Source organism: Canis lupus, chromosome 15 (assembly GCF_011100685.1).
Source record: "Canis lupus familiaris isolate Mischka breed German Shepherd chromosome 15, alternate assembly UU_Cfam_GSD_1.0, whole genome shotgun sequence".
Taxonomy (NCBI): domain Eukaryota; kingdom Metazoa; phylum Chordata; class Mammalia; order Carnivora; family Canidae; genus Canis; species Canis lupus.
Window position 1 is genome coordinate 48,033,529 of NC_049236.1, and position 22,921 is coordinate 48,056,449.

Sequence of the window (22,921 nt, forward strand, 5' to 3'; positions counted from 1 at the left end):
ATATAAATGTATTAGAAGCACCCTGTGGTAAGTTGTTTGCATTGATGGCCAATTAAAGCTTCCTTATATCTCTATCTTCACAATGTAATTTTTACAGCTCCACTCATCAAGAGGTAGAATCTGTTTACCCACCTATGAATGTCAGCTGACTCTGTGAATTGCTTTGACCAAAAGAATCCACTGGAAGCCATATTGTTCTAGTTTTTTTTGTTTGTTTGTTTGTTTAATTCATGATAGAGAGAGAGAGAGATAGAGAGAGAGAGAGGCAGAGGGAGAAGCAGGCTCCAAGCAGGGAGCTTGACGCAGGACTCGATCATGGGACTCCAGGATCAGACCCTGCCAAAGGCAGGTGCTAAATGCTGAGCCACCCAGGGTTTTCAGCATGTGCCTGAGAGGCCTCAAACAGTTCTATTCTCTGAACCTTATATCTACTGAGGAACAAACTAGCCAGCCTCTAAAGGTTCAGACAAGAACATGGAGAACAGACAAGTTGTACCTACTAAAGCAAACCTGGGCAGCATCAGCTGAATCTCACGAGAGATAATAGCTGTTGTTTTAAGTCTGGTGATGCTATCATAGCAGTAGATAACTAATATACATATTTAGAAAAAAATAATATACATATTTACATTTTCTACCCAAAGGCTAATATAATAACTGTCAAATCGATTTTTAAAATTATTTGTTTCAGAGGTAACTTGTCTCCATCAAGAAGTAATACTCATGATGAACATTTTATGGGATAAATTGTTTTAAAACTTGAAGTTTATCAGTGCCCTCATTGTGAATAATATGTTCTTATTTCACGGAGATCAATGATTGAGTCCTTATGGAATGAATGTGTATGTCCTCAATAGAGGATTCCATTCCTCTCCACTCTGAGATTGTTGGTTGTACATCAAGTATATACTAAACATAACCCTTTTAGTCATATCTTCAACAGGTGGCTTCTGGCTTTCTCTCGTACTTGCCCAAAGCCCCTAATACAACTTATAGCTCATAAATTATGTCTTCTGCAAGAAATATCAAAATAATGATCGCCTTATAAGAAATGCATTTTCTTGGGGCAGCCCGGGTGGCTCAGCGGTTTAGTGCCACCTTCAGCCCAGGGCGCGATCCTGGAGACCCAGGATCGAGTCCCACATTGGGCTCCCTGCATGGGGTCTGCTTCTCCCTCTGCCTGTGTCTCTGCCTCCCTCTCTTCTGTGTCTCTCATGAATAAATAAATAAAATCTTTTTTTTTTTTAAGTTGGGAATTTTTTTTTTAGATTTTATTTATTTATTCATGAGAGACAGAGAGAGAGAGAGAAATTTTTTTTAAAAAAAGAAATGCATTTTCCTAAAAATTTCTAGTAGAACGAAAAGACTTAATGACTTGAGGTTCTCAATTTAAACCAATATCATAAACATGAACCTCCTGTGTGTGGCTTTTTTCATCCACAAACAGACAACTTTATGTGGATCCAAGATCAGCAGAATATAATTGTCTTGGACTGAATAAATGAATTATATTATTATAAATATTAATTTTTTATTAAAAATATGAGAAAATGCTTTCTTTCTTTATGAGGATCGACTTACAGATTTCAGCTTATTTGGCCATACTTGTACAAACTAGAATGAAACATCTGATAAATGGCATGTGACTGGTTACAAAAAACCCCTTAGAACTTCAGAGAAAAAAAGTGCTAATGAAAATTTTAATGTAGATCTTAAGAAATCACCAGAAATAAGGGTGCCTGGGTGGTTCAGTAGGGTAAGTGTCTGACTCTCGATTTTGGCTCAGGTCTGATCTCAGGTCATGTGGTTGAGCCCACTTGGGCTTTGTCCCTCCCCCCCGAATGCTCTTTCTCACTGAAATAGATAAATAAATCTTAAAAAATAAAGAAATCACCAGAAATAATACTATAGAAATTAAGAAGACATATTAATTTATTTTATCAACAAAATAACAGCACAATAATCCAATACACACAAAATGTCTTTTATATAGAAGTATTTATTTATAAAGTTTTAGTAAGAATCAATACTTTTTTTTTCCTACCACAATGTAATTGAAAAATCTAGTTTGTATCTCACTTTTCATACTAAACATCACATTTAAAGGCAAGTCATTTACTTAGGTGTGGTGGTTCCTACTCATGGGCATGGACTCTTATTATGTGAAAATTATTGCCATAAGTCCTAAATAATAAACAGCCTGGTACCTCTGCCACTGGCTATGAAATTCCCATCAGACAAAATAAACTTTTGGACAAACAAGGAATATTAAGAAAACATTAGATATTAACAAGAGAAAAAGGAAGCTTATACCATTATATATAATGTAGGTAAAACCTAGAAGAGGAAAATGGAAGGATTCCTGAATAACAACCTCAGTACAAAAATGATAAAGACAACAAAAACATTTCTGCCACATAAAATCACTTTAAAAGATGATAACACTAGGGAATCTGTCAATCTTCTTGACAGAAGTTACTAATGCCTTTGTATCATATGCTTGTAGCTTTGCTAACCATACAGTATAGACACTTTTTTTTATTTTTTTTATTTATTTATGATAGTCACAGAGAGAAAGAGAGAGAGAGAGGCAGAGACACAGGCAGAGGGAGAAGCAGGCTCCATGCACCGGGAGCCCGACGTGGGATTCGATCCTGGGTCTCCAGGATCGCGCCCTGGGCCAAAGGCAGGCGCCAAACCGCTGCGCCACCCAGGGATCCCACAGTATAGACACTTTTATGCCTTAATCAACACTTCTTATTCCATCTTTGCTATCGAAGCTGGCCCAATAAAATACCAAGTTAATGATAGTGAATAAAAAGTGCTGTACAAATTTTTGTCAAAACCATGACTGACTTATATGTGCAACCTGACCACAAAATAAGACTCAGAAGCAAACTGGCAACCCATCTTCCCCTCAATTGTACACATGCTGCCTTACACTCAGAAAAAGAAAAGCACCTTCTATCCTATGATAAACACAAGTACAAGCAGACTTTGGAGATAGTGGCAGGTTCAATTCAAGACCATCCCAATACAGTGAATATCAAAAAGTGAATATTGCAATAAAGCGAGTCAAATTAATTTGTTGGTTTCCCAGGGCATATAAAAGTCATGTTTATACTATACTGTACTCTATTAAGTGTACCATAGCACTTTGTCTAAAAAAAAAACAAACCCAATGTGCATACCTTCATTTAAAAATACCTTATTGCTTAGGGATGTCTGGGTGGCTCAGCGGTTGAGCACCTGTCTCTGGCTCAAGTCGTGATCCCGGGGTCCTAGGATCAGGTCCCACATCAGGCTCCCAACAGGGAGCCTGCTTCTCCCTCTGCCTATGTCTCTGCATCTCTCTGTATGTGTCTCATGAATAAATAAAATCTTTTAAGAAAATACTTTATTGCTTAAAAAATGCTAACCACCATCTGAAGTTTCTTTTTCTTTTTAAAAGACTTTATTCATTTATTCATGAGACACACACACACACACACACACACAGAGAGGCAGAGACACAAGCAGAGGGAGAAGCAAGCTCCATGCAGGGAGCCCGATGTGGGACTTGATCCCGGGACCCCAGGATCACATCCTGGGCAGAAGGCAGACGCTAAACCACTGAGCCACCCAGGGATCCCCCATCTGAAGTTTCTTTGGGTCGTAATCTTCTTGCTGGTGCTGAATTTTGCCTCCATGTTGATGGCTGCTGACTGATCAGTGTGGTAGCTGCTGAAGGTTGCATTTCTTAAAACAAGACAATGATAAAGTTTTTCTCATCGACTGATTCTTCCTTTAATGAACGATTTCACTGTAGCATGTGATGCCATTTGATAGCATTTTACCCACAGTAGAATTTCTTTCAAAATTGGAGTCAATCTCCTCAAACTCTGCTGCTACTTTATCAAGTAAGTTTATGTAATATTTTAAATTCTGTCATTTCATCAATGTTCATAATATCTCCACCAGTATCAGATTCCTTTTCAAGAAACCACTTTCTTTGCATCCATGAGAAGGAACTTACCTGTTCAAGTTTTATCATAAGGTTGCAACAGTTCAGTCACAACTTCAGGTGCTACTTCTAATTTTAGTTTTCTTTCTGTTTCCACCACATCTGCAGTTACTTCCTCCACTGAAGTCTTGAGCTCCTCAAAGTCATCCATGAGGGTTGGCATCAACTTCTTCTAAACCCCTGTTTATGTCAATATTTTGACTTATTCCCATGAATCACAAATGCAGTTCATGGCACCTAGAGCAGTGAACTCTTACAAGAAGGTTTTCAGTTGACTTTGACCAGGTCCACCAGAGGAATCACTATCTGTGACAATGACAGCCTCGCACATGTAATTCTTAAATAATAACACTCAAGGGTCTAAATTACTCCTTGACCCATGGGCTGCAGAACAGATGTTATATTAGCAGTCACAAAAATGACATTAATCTCTTTGTCCACCTCCACCAGAGGTCTTGGATGACAAGGTGCATTGTCAGTGAACGGTAATATTTTGAAAAGAACCTTTGAAAAGAAAACCTTCTAAGCAGTAGGTTTCAACAGTGGGCTTAAAATATTTAGTAAACCATGTTGTAAACAGATGTTCTGTTATCCAAGATCTATTGTTCCATTTGTAGAGCACAGGTGGGTAGATTTAACATCACTCCTAAAGGTCCTTAGATTTTGGGAATGGTAAATGAGCATTGCCTTCAACTTAAAGTCACTAACTGCATTCACCCCCAACAAGAGAGTCAAGCCTCTCCTTTGAAACTTTGAAGTCAGGAACTGATTTCTCTCTAGCTCTGAAAGTCCACGATGGCACTTTTTCCTGTATAAGGCTGTTTTATTTACAATGAAAATTTGTTCTTCACTGTAGCCACCTTCGTGAGTTATCTTAGCTGGATCTTCTGAATAACTTGCTGCAGCTTCTCCATCAGCATGTGCTACTTTATCTTGTACTTCTCTGTTACAGAGACGGCTTCTTTCCTTAAACCTCATGAACCAACCTCTGGTAGCTTCCAACTTTTCTTCTGCAGATTCTTCACCTTTCTCTCAGCCTTCACAGAATGGAAGAGATGTAGGGCTTCGCCCTGGCTAGATTATACTTTGGTTTAAGAGAATCTTGTGGCTGCTTTGATCCTCTATCCAGACCACTCAAACTTTCTCCATATCAGCAATTAGACTTTCGCTTCCTTATTCATGTATTCACTGAAGTAGCACTTTTAATTTCCTTCAAGAAAATTTTCTTTGCATTCAAAACATGGGTGTTTGGCACAAGTCAGCTTATCTGGACTTTCGACATGCCTTCCTCACTAAGCTTAATCATTTCTAACTTTTGGCTTAAAGTGAGGAATATGCAACCCTTCCTCTCACTTGGACACTTAGAGGCCATTGCAGGGTTATTGATGGGCTCAACCTCAGTATTGTGACTCAGGGAATAGAGAGGCTTAAGGAGAGGAGAGAGATGGGGGAACAGGCAGTTAGTAGGCAGTTAGAACACACGCATTTACGGATTATTCTTGCCATCCCAAATGGGTGTGGTTTGTAGTGCCCCAAAACAATTACAATAGTAACAATAAAAGTCACTGATCACAGAACCATAACAAATATAATAACTATGAAAAAGTTTGAAATGTTGTGAAAATCACCTAAATATGACAAAGACACACAAAGTGAGTAAATGCTGTTGGAAAAATGTTACTACTGGACTTACTCAATGCAGAGTTGCCACCAACCTTCATTTTGAAAAAAAAAAAATGCTACTATTGGCAAAGTGCAATAAAATGAAGCACAGCAAAACAAAGTATGCCTGCAATTCTCTCTAGACTGACCTCTAAAAGAAATAGAAATTGAGAAAAGTTGTGTGTATGAAAATATCAATCATAGTTTCATTTATGATGGGTGAAATCCAGAAACAAATATCTGAGTAAATTGTGTTATATCCAATCAATAAATTATGAGATCATAAAAATGATGTTTATGAAGATTATGCAATAATTTAAGAAAATGCTTACGATTCCAAAAAATGATATTAGGAGAATGAAGACATTAAATTATATGCATTATATGATTGCAACATTATTTTTAAATGACGTATATAAATAAGTCCAAAAAGAAGCATGCCAAAATATTATTAGTGATTGTATTAGTGCAGTTGTTCTAAATCAAGGGTGGCATCTAAGAAATTTTTTTAAGGAACTCCTGCTTTGGGCCTGTCCTCATAGATTCTGATTCATTAACTCCTCTAGTAAAATGAAAATCCATGATTAAACGTTAGGTTGTAAAGAAAAACTTAGGTTTAAAGAAAAATGCTTATGGTTGACCACTGAACAACATGGGTTTGAACTGTGCAGGTCCACTTATATGTGGATTTTTTTTGATACTTTACAGTTCTATAAATGTATTTTCCTTATGATTTGCTTAACATTTTCTTTTCTCTGGCTGACTTTATTGTAAAATATGGAATATAATAGATATAACATACAAAATGTGTGTCAGTTGACTTTTTATTACCAGTAAGGCTTCTGGTCAACAGTAGCTAAGCTTTGGGGGAGTCAAAAGTTATATCCAAATTTTTTATTGTGTGGAGGGTCAGCACTTCTAACCCCTATGTTGTACAATGGTCAACTCTATTTGTTTCTTGTTTTCTGCTTTGTTCAGACTTTCTGAAATTGACTGATGTGCATTGTACAACATAGAAGAAACAATAATTAAATCCATTAATAGCAATAGTAGCTGCAATTTTTTATGAAATATTTGTTTCAGATATATTTTATCCTTTAATCCTCAAAATAATTTTATTGGTTGGGACGCCTGAGTTGCTCAGCGGTTGAGCATCTGCCTTCAGCCCAGGGCCTGATCCTGGATACCCGGGATTGAGTCCCACATCGGGCTCCCTGCATGGAGCCTGCGTCTCCCTCTGCCTGTGTCTCTGCCTCTCTCTCTGTGTCTCCGCGAATAAATAAATAAAATCTTTTTAAAAATAATAATATTATTATTGGATATATGTTACTATTCTGATTTTATACATTGATGCAAAAGAAATTAGGTGACTGCCAAAGGTCATGAAGCTATAATTAGCATAGTCAGAATTCAAAGCCCTTCTTGCCTTTTATGTGATAAAATCAAAAGAAAACACAATCGTCATGACTTCAGAAGGTTTGGCCTTGGAAATCCCCAACCCCCAAAAGGTTAGGATGATTTGGGTGACTGGCTTTAGGTTTATCTTCTTTTGTTTGTTTCAGCAGTACTGAAACAATACAGTCATACCACATACACTTAGATGGAGGAAATGCGTTGTGACTATCAAATATATGGAGGTTAAGTAACCTTGGATGAGAGAACCAGCCAGTAGGAATTATCTTTTGCTTACCCTCTAAGTGTTATTTTAAAATTTATTTTCTTTTACAATGTCTTACCACAATTCTGATAGGGAGATAATTCTCATGTTTACAGATTCTTAACCACTACAGAGACTTTATAAAACTCCTCTAAAAAATCTTAATGAAGATAAAAATGTGAGTCATAAGAAGCTAGATATAAAACCAGTTTCCACCACTGAAGAGACCACCTCCTTGGTCCTCAGGCCACCTCCTACTAAAGTCACCCTAAGAAAGCTTGAGAGAAAGACTAGTACTTACTGTATAGCTGAACTTGACTTTTTCACTTAAAGTTTGACAAATCTATGATCGAGATATGAAATCAAATTGTTTTCATTGAGAGAATAAATCATTAAGCAAGATTACATGTGAGAAAAGATACATAAGTTAATTAGTAAGTTAATCATGTCTGAACATTAGACACTGAGCTTGGCAAACATTTGAACAGGGAATTTCCTTTCAACTGTTAACGCTTATAGGGTAATATATATTAAACACTAAATCAGTTTTAGAGTTTGGTTCAGATATTGCTACTAATTAGTTTTGGCTGATATTGAAGTATTTTGTATGCTCCATTTATAAAAGCACTGCTTGCCCATCTGTTCATAGGTTGAAAGTGATTAAAGGATACTTATTTTGGCTGTTGTAAAAGCCAAATACTTTTTAAGCTGCAAATATGTGACAAAACCAGTTGAGGTTGCCAAGTTCAGAAATATATTAAAAGAGATTTGTGATGCCTCCCTCCCCCAATTCCTCTTCCAACCTACATTATGGAAAAGTAAATATCACTGTTTTCTCGATTAGACTAGCATGCCTCTTTGTCCAAATGCTTTGCAATTTCGTTATAATTTTCACAATTTGCCCTGATTTGGATCCACTGCTACCAAGCTGTGTTGGGGGCTTTCGTTTCCTGTATGTGCAGCCTTGAAGTAGAAACATGTGATGCCCTCATGCTTTGAATGCCAGATTTGAAAGCAACATGGATAATGAGCAAAATAAGTTTGTAGCCTACTTTAATCCCCTATATGAGGTCTGTTCAGTTTGAAAACAATGCATTAAGTTCAGCATGGAGTTTTTTTAAGAAAGAAAGAAAGAAAGAAAGAAAGAAAGAAAGAAAGAAAGAAAGAAAGAAAGAAAGAAAAAAAGATTTTTAAGAACAGGGATATACTACATTTCCCTGAATAATATAGCCTTTATACTATTTAATACTCCATTTCTGAGCCTTCCCAAGGATTTAGTACTTTATGCTAACAAAACCTGTACACATCAAAAATCAGAGGAGGGTCCCAGGACTTCTAAAAATAAGATACAGTCTCCTAAAGTGGAAGATAACACCATTTTAATTCAGGCAAAATGTCTAGTTTCAATATCTGAATGAAATGCAGTTCCTCCTTTTCCGTATACACTCCTTTTATACCTTGTGATCATTCCTCATGATGTCAACCTGCCCAACCCCTGAAAAACCATGTGGTCTCGTACTTTTGGCTGCTCCCAGTTCCACAGCAATGTCTTTAACTAGATCATATAAAAGAGTGGAAGTTGATATTCTATTAAAAGCCTCTTGGGGTATTTGCTTTAAACAGTTTACTACCTGAAGTTCTCTAACTAGTACCTATCCAAAAATGCAAGTGATATAGGATTTCAAAATCCTGAGAGGATTTTCTCTCCCTGGCCCCCTCACAACTGATTTTTCCCTTAAAGAAATTATCCCAGCCTATTATGTCATATCTATGGAAAGATGGGTTGTGTTATTACTGCTGCTGCTAATTGGTTTCAATTTATCAACAGCTTTTCCTCAAAACAATTTAGAAATATCTAAATTCCAAACTCAGTTCAAAAAACACAATTATTCTTTCACATATAAAAATTTTGGAGGAGCACAATTCATTGTGAATTAAAATGAAATTGTCATTTTACATAGTAGAAAAACAAAGTAGGAAGGAAATGCTATTTTTGTTCAAATTTAATTGATTCTGTTTTATGGTCAAGGTAATCTATGATGCACTTTCAGGGACTTCTCTTTAATACAAACATTGAAAATTCCTTTTTATTGTGCCTACATGTTTTATCTGTAGGGCACTGGGAAAAATTACCCTGAAGATGACTGAAATGACTAGGATGTTCATGCCAAAGGTGTAATGGGAGCTGATTTTTCTGTGGCATGGTGACCAGAGTTGTCAATTTTTCATGAGCTTATCTATGAAACAGGGAACATGAATTGTCTACTATTCCTCCCAATACAGTAATTTGCTTATTCCTCTTGGGGCAGCCCTCTGCTCCTGACCCGAGCTTCAGGCAGTCAGGGAGGAGAGTTGGCTCTACTCGTTGCCATCTGGCTCCCTCATCTCTGTACAAAAAGGGCAGGCAATGAAGGCTGGTGCCTGTTCACAGATTCCTTGTCCCTAGAAGAGAATTCAGGTGACTCTAAAAACAGTTTCTGATATTATTCTCAATATTGCAGTCCCAACCACTTAATATATCATTGACAGGAATTTGGAGACCCTCATGCAGGCACACAGAGTGATGGCAGACTGTGGCAGGTCCGATTCTATTAGAAAAGCAGGAACTGTGGAGAGTCTTCTGCATAACCCAGAGGAGAAGAGAGGTGGTACTTTATAGTCCCCTCCCTATACTCTGCCTCCTTACTCTCCCTCTGTGAGTTCTACCATGGAAAAGTAATTGAAAATCTGATTTTCCATGCTTGAAACATTCATTCATCCCCATTCTGCTCGTGGGCATGATTACTGTGATTTAGAGATGAGAGTTTCTGTGTGGTTTTTTCCTCCTATTATTCTGCTTGTTGCTCCTTGGACATTTTCATTCTGATTCTATGTAGGAATCACACCTTCACAGAGTCTTCCCCTTTAATCAGACCCAGCCATCCTGCTTCACAGGTACTGATTCTGTATAGTCTGTTTCTTCCTTACTCACTGCTGCATGCCTCAGCAGACACTGGCGGAATTAGGAATATCCTATGCATATGAGACACAACGTAAACTCAAGACTTTTCTAGGATCTTAGCCATCTCTACTCCAGGGAAGAAAGCAGAAGTCCCCAGTTCAGCTTGTAGCTTAAGCCAATGTGCTCTAACTCTCTTTTACCAGAGAATCCAGCTATCAGAATTTGGTTACTCTGCATCTTCTTTGGCCTGCCTAGTGGTGTGGTGTTTTTCCATCCAAGTGGGCAAGTTTGGAAAAAACAGATGGTACTGATCTAATGATCTTTGGTGACTGTCACCGATGCTGGATTCTGGACACATTCAGAGATCTAGGCTGCCAATGGTCTACTGCCAGTCTTGCTCCTGCTTGGGTGTACATGTTCTTGAGTAGAATTCTTACACAGGAAAATAAGTAATAAAAGGAAGACACCAAAGGTCCACAATTAACAACTAAGAAGAAGTTTCAAAATTCTTGGCAATAGTCATAAGCAAGGGATCAACAGTTCTTGAAGATTCAGAGTAAAGCAAGTATTCTAAAAGCCAGGGAAATAGTCATTAGCCAGGAAACCTAAGGTAGGTGGAGGATCAGCACAAAGAACAAACCTAGCACCTCAAAATGACATCAGGGAAAAGAAATTGATAACTGAGGCAATTATTTGACCTAGGCTTAGCTACCTTTATCCTCTTTCTTGCACCACTAAGGAACGATCCTGAGGAAGGCAGGCCTGGAATACAGAACGTGCAGCTACGTGGTAGTATTTGACTTCAAGGTGTGTGAGTTTGGAGACGGTAGCATTTCCTAAGACATGCAGTTCTCTGGTAGCTATTTTTCTCAGATTTCTTCACAGTACAAATTTGGCACTGGAATACCATCAAGGTGATTTACCATAGCTCTCTCCATTAACATGATGACAGTAGCAGAGAGCAACTATGTCATCCCAGAAACCAACTGAGCTGGGAATCAAAGGGAACACTGGATATAGTCAGATATGCCCCCTAGCTTGCTACTCAAAATGTGGTCTGAGGACCAGCAGCATTGGCATCACTAGGAGTTTACTGGAACTGCGGTAACTCAGGCTGTACTGATTGTATGCTGCTCAAGAAGAATGGCCATCAGACTAAATACTCATAGGAGAAAACAGAAGCACAAACCAAGAAAAGATCTCATAAACAAAACTGAAGCTGTTCTTAGTTAAATTTTCTGGGCTCAGGCAAATAACTTTCCAGATTAATCTATTGATCTACTGTCTTTGAGAAACTGGACAATGAATGTGATGTGAGAATTCTGGAGAATGGTAAATGTCTTCACTTTCAAGGAGAAAAGAGTATAAGAATTACGAAGTTTGGACTAGTAAGTAAGTATGGACCAAATTTTATCAGTTATCAACTGGATGGTATGTAATTAAAGTAATAATGGTGTCAAGAGCCAGAATGTGCATAAAAAGAGTGTCATGCCATCTGGAATTTATTTCCCTTCTTTCATTCATTTTAATTTTATTATTATTATTGTTTTGTTTTTACCAGATTGCTATGCCAGGGAGTGATTTGGTTTTGGGTGAAAGGATAGATAGTATCATTACTATAGATAGATAGGGATAGAGAATATAGGAGAGAAGATTTGGAAAGGATAGAGAATATAGGAGAGAAGATTTGGAAAGAATACATAATGATTTCAGTTTTAAGAAATGGCTATGGGATATTCCAGGAAAGATACCAGAAAGCAGTATAAAGCTTGAAATAGAAGCTACACATGACTATAAAGGGAAGAAAATTCATTAGAAGAAAGGAAAGATTAAAAATGTAATTCATGCGTTGAACAAATATTCATTCATTCATTCATTCATTCATTCATTCAGTGTATGATGCTTTTCTAGCACTGAGGATACACTAGTAAATAAAGCATAGAAACCTCCCTGTCCGCATTGGGCCTGTATTCTAGTGGGAAAGACAAACAGTAATCACAGTAAGCAACTTAACTACAGGATATGTTAGAAGGCATATGTGTTATGATAAAATAAATAAATAAATCAGGAAAGCAGTTCGGGAGTGCTAGCAGGGATGGAAGACATAATTTTAAATGTGTATCATGGTAGGTGTGGGACTCTTGAAAAGGTAATATGTGAGCTAATTATCTTAGGTAAATGTGGCAAGGAACTAAATCCAATGTTGGAATGTGATAGCTTTACTTGCAAAGCTCTGTAATTAGTTAATGTATATGACTGTGCAAATAATTCTGCTCAGACCTATGAAGATGCTTAGGTACCTTTCCTCCATCACTGCAATTACGTTACTCTGTAATTATCTCTGGTTGTATCACCCCGCTATACTCTGAATTCCCTGAGAGCAACAATTTTTCCCCATGTGCTTGGCAATATATATAGGGAGGAAAAGAGGGGTAGAGAGAGAGAAAAAAAGGAGAGATGAAAGGAGAACAAAATGCAGACACATTAGAATATCTGAGGTCTCATTGTTTGCTTATTTAGGGTTTTGTTTATTTTTCAGTTTTAAATAAATCTGCATATTGCCTTTTAGAAACTGCCCACCAGAACTGACATAATAATGGGCTTCATGCGTTGGTCCCCAGCATTGACAGTTTGGTCCCACTCTACATTGTATAGATAAAATCCCATCTAAAATATTGTGTTTTTCCTAAGCAACATACTGTAGAAGGGATACTTTGGAGTGTGGTGGGCACCTGTTCCTTTCCTCTGTTTTATTCCTCCTCTCTTTTGTAGAACTGCACGTCTATCAGTCCACTCATGTGACTCCTACATGATTTGCCTAGGGCTGATCATGTTACTCATTCTAGAAGGTCTGCCGGAATAATTCCAGGGGAAGGAGGTGGTTAGTGGGTGTGCATATGTAATAAGAGGCTGTTCCTTTTGGTGAGAGAGGAAGTAATAATTGCAAACAGCTAGAAATCAGCCACTTTTTTCTACCATGGGGAGAAAATATGTTATAGGAGATATTAAAGCCAAGCAAGAGCAAGCAGACCTTAAATAAATGAAAAGAGAATCCATCTTAAAGACATTACATTTGGCCTCTGAACAACATGGGGGTTAGAGGCACTGACCCCCCCGAGCAATAAAAAAATTGTGTATAATTTTTACTTCCCAAAAAACTTAACTACTAATAACCTACTATTGACTAGAAGCCTTACTGATAATATCCACAATCAATTAACACATATTTTGTATATGTGTCTTATAATGAAGTAAGCTGGAAAAAAGAAAATGTTACCAAGAAAATCATAAGGAAGAGAAAATAGACTATACACTACACTGTAAAAATCCTCCTATAAGTGGACCCTTGCAGTCCAAACCCACATTGTTCCAATATGGGGCCAACTGTACTTGAGTCTGTTGGACCAGTTGAGCCTGAGATGTTAAACAAAGAATAGATGCCCACCATTCTCTATCTTCTTGGAATCTCCTCTTACGTGAGCATACTGATTGAAGCATCAGTTTGCTTAAACTAGGTTGAATTATCATTCCAATGAAGATGTTGCAAAAACATTATAATGAAGGGCTTAATCTAAAAAGAGAAGACTGTTAATTAGGGTGGTGGCTTCATGAAGACAAATCAGAACCAATGGGTACCAGCTCAAGCTAGATGGGTAATGAGCTTCACACAGAGAACTGTCTGAAAGTCAGAGCAGTCCTGAGAATTAAATGAAATGCCACTTGAAGACAGGCATTATGAATCCCTGGAGTTTTTAAGTAAAGTCTTTGTGGGCACCATGCTATAAAGATGCACCCTTTGGATAGAAGGTTTCAGTAGAAAATCTCTAAGTTTCCTTAATCTTTGAGATTCTATTATTCTTCAAAGAAAGGACACAAAAGTGGAAGTATCATTGGAGAAATATTATTCCCCATAAATTTATTTTCATAAATCCTTAGACTGAGTACTGACCCAGAAAAAAACTGTTCATGGAAGATATCCAACCATAAACAAGAAAAAGTTACATTATTAGGTAACAAAATTTCTGAAGAGATCAAAGGCATCAGGCAGTAAACTGTAAACTTTTTTTTTAAAGATTTATTTATTTATTCATGAAAGACACAAACAGAGAGAGAAGCATAGTCACAAGCAGAGGGAGAAGCAGGCTCCTCGCAGGATCCCCATGTGGGACCTGATCCCAGATCCTGGGATCACGACCAGAGCCTAAGGCAGATGCTCAACCACTGAGCCACCCAGGCATCCTGGTAAACTGTACACTTGGGTTGAGATAAAATAAGAGGGCTTGACCCCTTCCAGGAAAAAATGGTAATTTCAGAGTTATAAAGGAAACATTCAAGTACCCACCTAAATTTCCAGACTCTGAAATATGAACTTCATACATATATGGCAATAAATGCACTATATTCCATTATATCAAAAAAAGAGAAAATTTAGAATAGTGTGATTTTATGTTTTAGCAACATATTACTCATATCCTGCTACTACTCTCCTTTTAGTTCCAGTATGCTACAAAATAGTAAGGAAGAAGTATGTAATTATTCCACATCTACATATTTACATGAACTATCTGCACACTTAAAATACTAAAGAATTAAAAAAAAAATAAGGAACTTAGGGGTTCCAAAATGGTACACTTTTTCATAGATGGTATATTCAAATAACATCTTGTCATCCAGAATTGAAACGGTTACTAAGAAGGTGAAACGCTGATGACTAACCTCTGAACTTATTACAACAAGAAAGTTAGTATTATGAATCAACAATAGAATGTTTTTCCTCTATGAATTACAGATCCATCAACTGTTCTGTTCTGTACTTGCAAATCAGTCCATCATTTTGAAAAAAACAATTATGCGCTTTAGAAATACAACAAAAGGAAAATTTATCACTGAGGTCTTATGAATCTGGAAGAGATTAACAGCTCACTGCAGAAAGACATCAAAAGAAAATAAGTGTCTTATTCATGGAATATAATAGGTTATCTGAAGGAAAAACAAGAAATTTGCCATATGTTTAGAGGTACTAAACAAATTCAAGTAGCTCTCAAAGAAGACTATTTATATATATAAGATCTTACAGAAAATAAAGGTACACTGTCATCATAATAGTACAATAGATTACAATCAATTTAGCTCCTAGCTCACAATTTTCACTTAGATATTGAGAATGGATTCATGTACACTGAAGCAATATTTCCCTTTACTGAACAATATAAACTGCATTTGATACTTTAAAGATATCCTATAAAAATAAGAGAAAAAAGGTTAAGCATTAAGAAGTTAATGAATAGATTTTCAAAAAGATGACGCTAGTAAAAGACAAGACCTCACTTCACTGAAAAATATCATGTCATCTTTACCTTTTTTGAGGTAAAAAATAAATACATATCCACAATTCTTGTACAAATTACATTTTGTAAACTAAAAATTAAGAGTTACATCTATTTGTCTTTATTTCTGGTTTGGAAATCTTATATTAGGTACATTACTTTAAAAAACAATTAAACTCACAAAAATATTCCTTTGACAATTCTAATTTAACTGAGATGGCTTGACTTTCATTGAAATGATTAACTCAACCTTCCTTTAATAATGGTTTCAGGCTTTCTCAACTCTAGTTTATTTTATTTTATTTTATTTTATTTTATTTTATGATTGTATTTATTTGAGAGAGACTGTGTGTGTGTGTGAGAGAGAGAGAGAGAGAGAGAGAGTATGAGCAGGGGGAAGGGTCAGAGGAAGAAGCAGACTCCCCACTCAGCAGGGAGCCCAATGTGGGACTCGATCCCAGGACCTGAGATCATGAACTAAGCCAAAGGCAGACGCTTGACTGAGCCACCCAGGTGCTCAACCACAGTTTAATCTTATGGGTTTCTAACTATCTGAAACTTAGAGAATTTTAACAATTTGAAAATTTATTATTTAAATTAAAACATTGAAGAAACAAACCATTCAAAACTCAGTTTTATAAATGTTCATCTATGAAAACTATATGAATGAAATGAATATTTACAGCAGAATTAGAAAATCAAGGCAATAAGATCACCTCTCATAAAAATACACACATATATATATATTAAAGAATCCAAAAATAAAAGCAAATAGCCTCTTTTTGGAGTCTACAACCTACTAAATTCAACCTAAATGTCCTGGATTTGAGGATTACAGCTCCTCGTTTAGTAGTAATCCTAATGACAAGTCTTCTATATATCTGTACACATATTTGTATAGGCAAATGTACCTAAGCACTACCATGCCATTTTTCTTCTCTTTCTGAATTTTGAGATCTTCACAGTTGAAAAAAACAGGGAGATAAGGCCCAAAAAATAGAAATTTGAAAACTTATCTTTTATGCTTATGATCATTGAAGATTAGGACAGAAATAATCATGACTTTGCTTTATCGACCACCATTTATCTATTTAAGGCAACAGGTTCTACTCCCTCCCATGAAAAGGAGTGGGTGTACAAATTTGCCTTGACTCCAAATCAAGTGCAGCAGCAGCATTATTTTTAGTTTACTTAACTTCCTAGCCCCACCATTTAACAGACAAGGGACTGTCTTCTTAAAAAATCCTGCTCAGTGGCTGCATAAACCAGTCCTATTTGCTAAATGTAGAGGGTTCCTGCAAAGCTTGTGGGTATGTGTCAATGAATTCCATCATTTTTTCTTTTTTTTTTTTTTCTATAACTAAGAAGGGGGGGGGAAACAATTCTTTTCTATTTACTGTAGCTTAGCGGTAATAATATATGTGTGACATATTTTTACCCTTGAAATGCAAAAGTACTTCAGAAATTGGCCAGTACTTTATTAAAGTTGCCCAATGACTGATGGAAGGTTATAACACACTCTGCTTCATGCAGACTCTAAAGAAACCTCTAACTGAAAATACATGGGAAATTCCTAACAAGAAAAACTCCTTCAAGCCAAGCTTATAGGGTCCCAACATTTGGATTTTAAAGTTTCATGGAATTTCTATGATAGAAGTGGTACAAGATTTCAAGTAAACAAAAAATATAAACATTGTTTCACTTAGATATAGTCAATGAAGTGTGTCTCTATGTGATACACTTACAGCTTTATATGGTTCCCCACTTTGCTTTATTTTCACATTGTTTTCCCTCTTCCTGGAATTCTGTCCTAGTGATACTTTTTAATCACTACAGCCACTCGAAGATTTGCTAACTCTTTAAGGTTTCAGTCTACTTCTCCAACCTAATGATCAGAAAGGTTGTTAACATTTAAGATACAAACAGCATAAGGCAGCATGAGAAATAAGAGCTGGATCCTCGTTAGCAGTTCTGTTTTCTTTTTTTTACTTTTGCGACCTTGAAGAAGTCACTTAATCTTTTTGAATCTGTTTTCTCAACTGGAAATTAAAAGAATTAATTCAAAAGACCTCTAAACTCCCCTTTAGCCACCATTCACTAAAATGTTTAAGATATCCCTGCAAGAATTAGCTAGATATCCCTGCAAAACTTTGCCAGAGCTCTTTATGCCTGCAACAGATGGTACAGGAAAATGTTTAGCATTCAGATTAGCTGGCTGGCTCCAGTAAAATAACTATAATAAACACTTATCTTTCAGATCGTATAATTTTTTAGTCATTGAAAGGGCTGGACCAGATTTTAATTTAGTGACACCTATGAGGAAAAAAGACTCCTAATACTAACCAGGTAAAGAATATTTTCAGGAAAAACACTTACATAAGATCAGCTGGTTTCAACAACATTAAATAGTTATTTAAAAAAAAAAAAGACTTCCTTAAAGCAATTTTTGTGGAAACGTTTTTGATAACAAATTCCATTTCCTTAATAGACATGGGTTATCCAAATTTTCTATTTATTCTTGCGTCAGTTTAGTATGCTGTCTTTTTCAAAGACTTTGTCCACTTCATCTTAGTTGCATGTAGTCGGCATGAAGTTATTCCCAACTCTCACTTTTTTAATACTGAAATTTGTGTTTTATCTCTTCTTTTTCTTAACCAGTTTTGTTAGGACCTTACAAATTCTATTAATCTTTTCAAAGAACCAATTTTTGGCTTTGTTAACTTGCTATATTGTTTCTCTGCTATTTATTTCATTGCTTTCTTATCTCTATAATGAATGCTGTATGTGCACTTAAAATGAATGTATTTTATACAGTTGTTGAATGTAGCCTTCTATAAAGGTCAATTAGGTCAAATTAGTCCAGGGGCTTGTTCAAATCTGTGATATCACTATTTATTCTTTTTACTGATTTTCCTATTACTAAAAGAGGGATGGGAAATTTTTCCAGCCATAATTACAGAGTTATCATCCATTTTACTATTTAATCCTGTCAATTTTTGCTGTATTTATTTAGAATGTCTATTACTAAGCTATGTACATTTAGGGTTATTATCTAATTCTGATTAATTGATTCTTTCACAATTATGAAGTGTCTGTCCTCTTTATCTCTAGAAATAGTTCTTGAAGCCTACTTTGATTTTAAGACAGCCACTCTAACACTCTTCTGCTAGCTTTTTCCATTGTTTATCTTTTTCTACCCTTTTATTTCCAATTAATGTCTTTACGTTCATCTTTTATAGAGAGTAGAGAGTTGGCTCTTGCTTTTTCATCCAGCCTGACAAGCTTTTACATTTAAGTATATTATTTATTCTGTATATTTAATATAAATGTGGCTACAGTTGAATTTAGGTCTACCATTTTCTATTTATTTTTTTATTCACTCAATATGTTCCTTTTTACTGTCTTCTTGTGGGTTAACCCAATAGTTTTTGGTATTCCATTTCCATTTTCTACTGCCTTTTAGGCTTGTCTTTTTGTATTAGTGGTTGCTCTGGGAAATGTAATATGCTTTCTTAACTTACCACACTCTACTTAGAATTAATACTGCTACACATAAAATGAAAGAAACTGGCAAGAGAATAACTATTTCTTTCAGTATTATTGTCACACATATTTGCATCTACCTAACTTATAAGTAACATAATAATGTTATAATTTTGCCTTAAATGGTCAGTTTTAAAGAAATTTTTTTAAAAATATATTTTTGTGTTGATATATTCTCTATATTCAATCTTCCTTATTGCTTCTTGTAGATTCAAATTCTCATGAGGTATCATTTCCTTTCAGCATGAAGAACTTCCTTTAACATTTTATGAAGTAAAGTACAGATCAGCTGGCAATAAAATCTCATTTCTTTAACTGAAAATTTTTTTCATCCTCCATGGTGTGAGATAGTTTCATTAGATACAAAATTATCAGTTGATATTTTTTCTTTCTGCTCTTTAAATACATAATTTCATTACCTTCTGTCCTCCATCATTTCTGATGAGAAGACATCCATAATTCTGAGAACTGTAACCCTCTGAATAATGTGTATTTTTTCCCTTCTGGTTATTTCCAAAGTTTGTTCTTTCCCTTTAATTCTCAACTCTGACTATGCTGTGCTTACATAAGGTTTTTCTTGAACTTATCTTGCTTGGATGTGATGATCTTGGATATGTAAAGATGCTCTTCACTACATTTAGGAAAAATTCAGCCATTATTTCTTCAACTATTTTTTTCTGCCTCTTCTTATTTCTCTTATCCTCCTGAGACTCAAACTCATATATGGTAGTCTGCTTGATATTATATTATAGGTCAGTCAGGCTTTATTCATTTTTATTCTAATTACATGTTACTTTGCTTCAGATGAGTCTGTATAGATCTACGAGTTTACCCATCTTATCTATTGCCTTTCCCACTATGCTACTCAACCCATCAATGCCATTTTCATATCAGATACTCTATTTCTCAGTTCCAAAATTTTTATTTGATTATTTTTTATAGTTTCTATTTCGACACTGGCATTCTCTGTTATTATGAACTTATTTTCCTTTAGGTCTTTGAACATTTGTAATAGCTGTTTTAAAGCCCTCGACTGCTAATTCCAACATCTGGGATACCATTTTCTTTGATACACGCCAGATTTTACTATTTCTTCATGTCTAGTATTTTATTTATTGTATATAAACATTGTACATTGTAGAGATTCTGGATTCTGTTATTGTTCTCAAAGGAATGTTGAGTTTTTTATTCTAGGTTGTGGTTGAATTACTGGCTTATCATCTTTAATTTGTCAAGGCTTGGTTTTATGCTTTTGTTTAGGCAAATCAATTTGTTTTATCCTTAGTACTAAGGTGAATCCCTTAGTTCTGTGATTAGTCTTCACTCCTTAGGTATTGGCCTTCTAAGAATTCATTGGAAGACAGGTGCTCACTAAATCCTTATCACTTGGTAGGACTTAAATTCCAATTTCTGACTCTCACTATGGTGAACTGCAATCTGCCTAAGCTTTAAGTTCCATACATGTAAGGAGTCTGTTGTGTGCACTCTGTTCTTCGCACCTAAAATAGCAGGTGCTTAATGTTTGTTTTTAAGTGAATAAACTATCACTACTAAAATAATATTTGGTGGATTAATGAATGAATGTATTACCAGTGAATAAGAAAACACAAGCGTGAAACCTGTCCTTCTAAGAACTTCACTGTTACTTCACTTTTCACAATCTCTTCTTTCCATCTCACTGTCCAATCTACCTCATAAAATCAATAGTTTTCCACAAAAGTTTGTCAACAAATTTGCTGCATATAGTAACAAAGCAATCTGAAGAATCACTCACAGAGTCATTGAAAGGCATACTTTTATCACAGTAAATTGTAGTATAGTGTTTCTAATACACAAAACCTTTGAAACATTATACAGCATTGTTACACTACTTTTCCCACTTACTATATAGTAAGCACCAGCCTGGTCTACTGAATGATCATTAATAACTCAAAAAAAAAAAAAAAAGAAAGAATTTTTTTTTTCTCCTTGCCTTAGTCGGATTAAATGGAAACACTGAGAAAGATATGTTAAAAACGTGAGCTTTTAACAACATAGATTTCTTTAAACCTAGATACTTCAGTCAAGGTAACCCCAAGTAAGCACATTAATTTATACTTTTTCTGCTATCATATAAAAAGTATGCCTGGAGAAAAAAAAAAGAGATATACCTGGTTCCTGGCTTTGGTTCTGGTTTGATAGGCTGTTGTTCTTTCTTCATTACTGTTTTCTAGAATAAGAGAAAGAAGGATTGACATAGGTAGGAAAACAACTTCATTATCTGTAAAATTTTAATTTCATTAACATTCTATTATCAAAAGGAGAGAGAACCATTCCATTCTAATATATATATTACAAACCTAAACACTGATGTAAATTTGTAAGTATACCATGAACAAAAACATCCAAAATGGAGTCAGGAATGTCAAGGGCCCTAAAATGTTTGGAGCAAGGAGATCCCTGGAGAAATGCATGACCACACCTGTATGGAACATAAACTGCTACACTGTCCCAAGCACAAACGGCTATATCCTGTTGCAGTTCTCAGAGTGAGGTCCACATCACTGAACTCCAACTTAGCACCTGGTATAGTAACTTATCCTAAATCAACCAACATTAATTATTTTTACCTACACCAAGTCAGAGTTCTTGCAAAACAACTTACATAAGCTTGCAGTTTTGCCTTTGTATACTTTGTCCTTGTCCTCCCTCCTTGGAGCATATCTTAGATTTCTCCTAAATCCATGTCTCCTGGATTGAAATTCCTAAAGACCCCAAATAAACTCCTGGTTTACTTTGCAGCCTAAGTAGTTTCCTGTAAGACAATACTCTGAGGAGTGTGATTATTGAACTCCCTCCAGCATCTTTTGGCACCCAGGAACACAATTCCTACTGATTGTTTCAATGAGCAAATATCTATACAAATCTGCTACAGATGAGAATTTATATATTTACTTATCTGTCCTCTGTCTTATAAAAAAGGTTCAAGGTAGTGTAAAAAAATGCAATATATATGACAAAGGAAAATAAGAAAATCAGATTAAAGGTAGAATATGGATAGAAAAATAATGTCAAATATTTTCTGATATTACTTGATGTGTCACACAGATTTGATTCTCAAATTCCTAGCTATCAAAATGTTATGGACTGGGGCAGCTGGGTGGTTCAGTGGTTGAGTGTCTCCCTTTGGCTCAGGTCGTGATCCCGAGATCCTGAGATTGAGTTCCACATCAGGCTCCCCGCAGGGAGGCTGCTTGTCCCTCTGCTTGTGTCTCTGCCTCTCTGTGTCTCTCATGAATAAATAAATAAATAAATTAATTAATTAATTAATTAAATCTTTAAAAATAAAATTCAGAATGTTATGGACTGAATTGTGTTCCTCTAAAATTCATATTTTGAAGCCCTCATCCCCAGTGTGACTACATTTGGAAATAAAGTCTTATGGTTAAATGAGGTCATAAGGTGAAGCCTTAACCCAATAGAATTTGTGGCCTTATAAGAGGAAGAGATGCCAGGGTCATGTGTGCACAGACAAAAGGCCATGTGAAGACAACCAAGAAGCAGCCATCTATAAACCAAGGAGAGAGGACTCAGGAGAAACCAACTCTGCCAGCATCTTGATCTTAGACTTCCAGCCTCCAGAATTGTGAAAAAATTAATTTCCGTTGTATAAGCTACCCAGTCTATGGTATTTTATTATGGCAGGACTGGGAAAGTAATACACAGAGCAATGAAGAAAACACAGTAGTTCTAACATTCATAATGTCTGTAAGAGAAGCAAACTTACTTCTTGTGAAAATTTCTTCTAT

At 35.8% G+C, this 22,921-nt stretch overlaps 1 protein-coding gene across 7 annotated transcripts in view; it reads right to left on the bottom strand.

Moving 5' to 3' along the window:
* IQCM (IQ motif containing M) overlaps window positions 1–22,921 on the bottom strand; it is a 436,649-nt gene that overhangs the window by 219,089 nt on the left and 194,639 nt on the right. For all 7 annotated transcript variants that reach the window (XM_038558977.1, XM_038558978.1, XM_038558974.1 and 4 more), the window contains one exon: window positions 21,284–21,342. In XM_038558977.1, coding sequence (XP_038414905.1) covers window positions 21,284–21,342 — 59 coding nt within the window. The remainder of the gene's footprint in view (window positions 1–21,283; window positions 21,343–22,921) is intronic.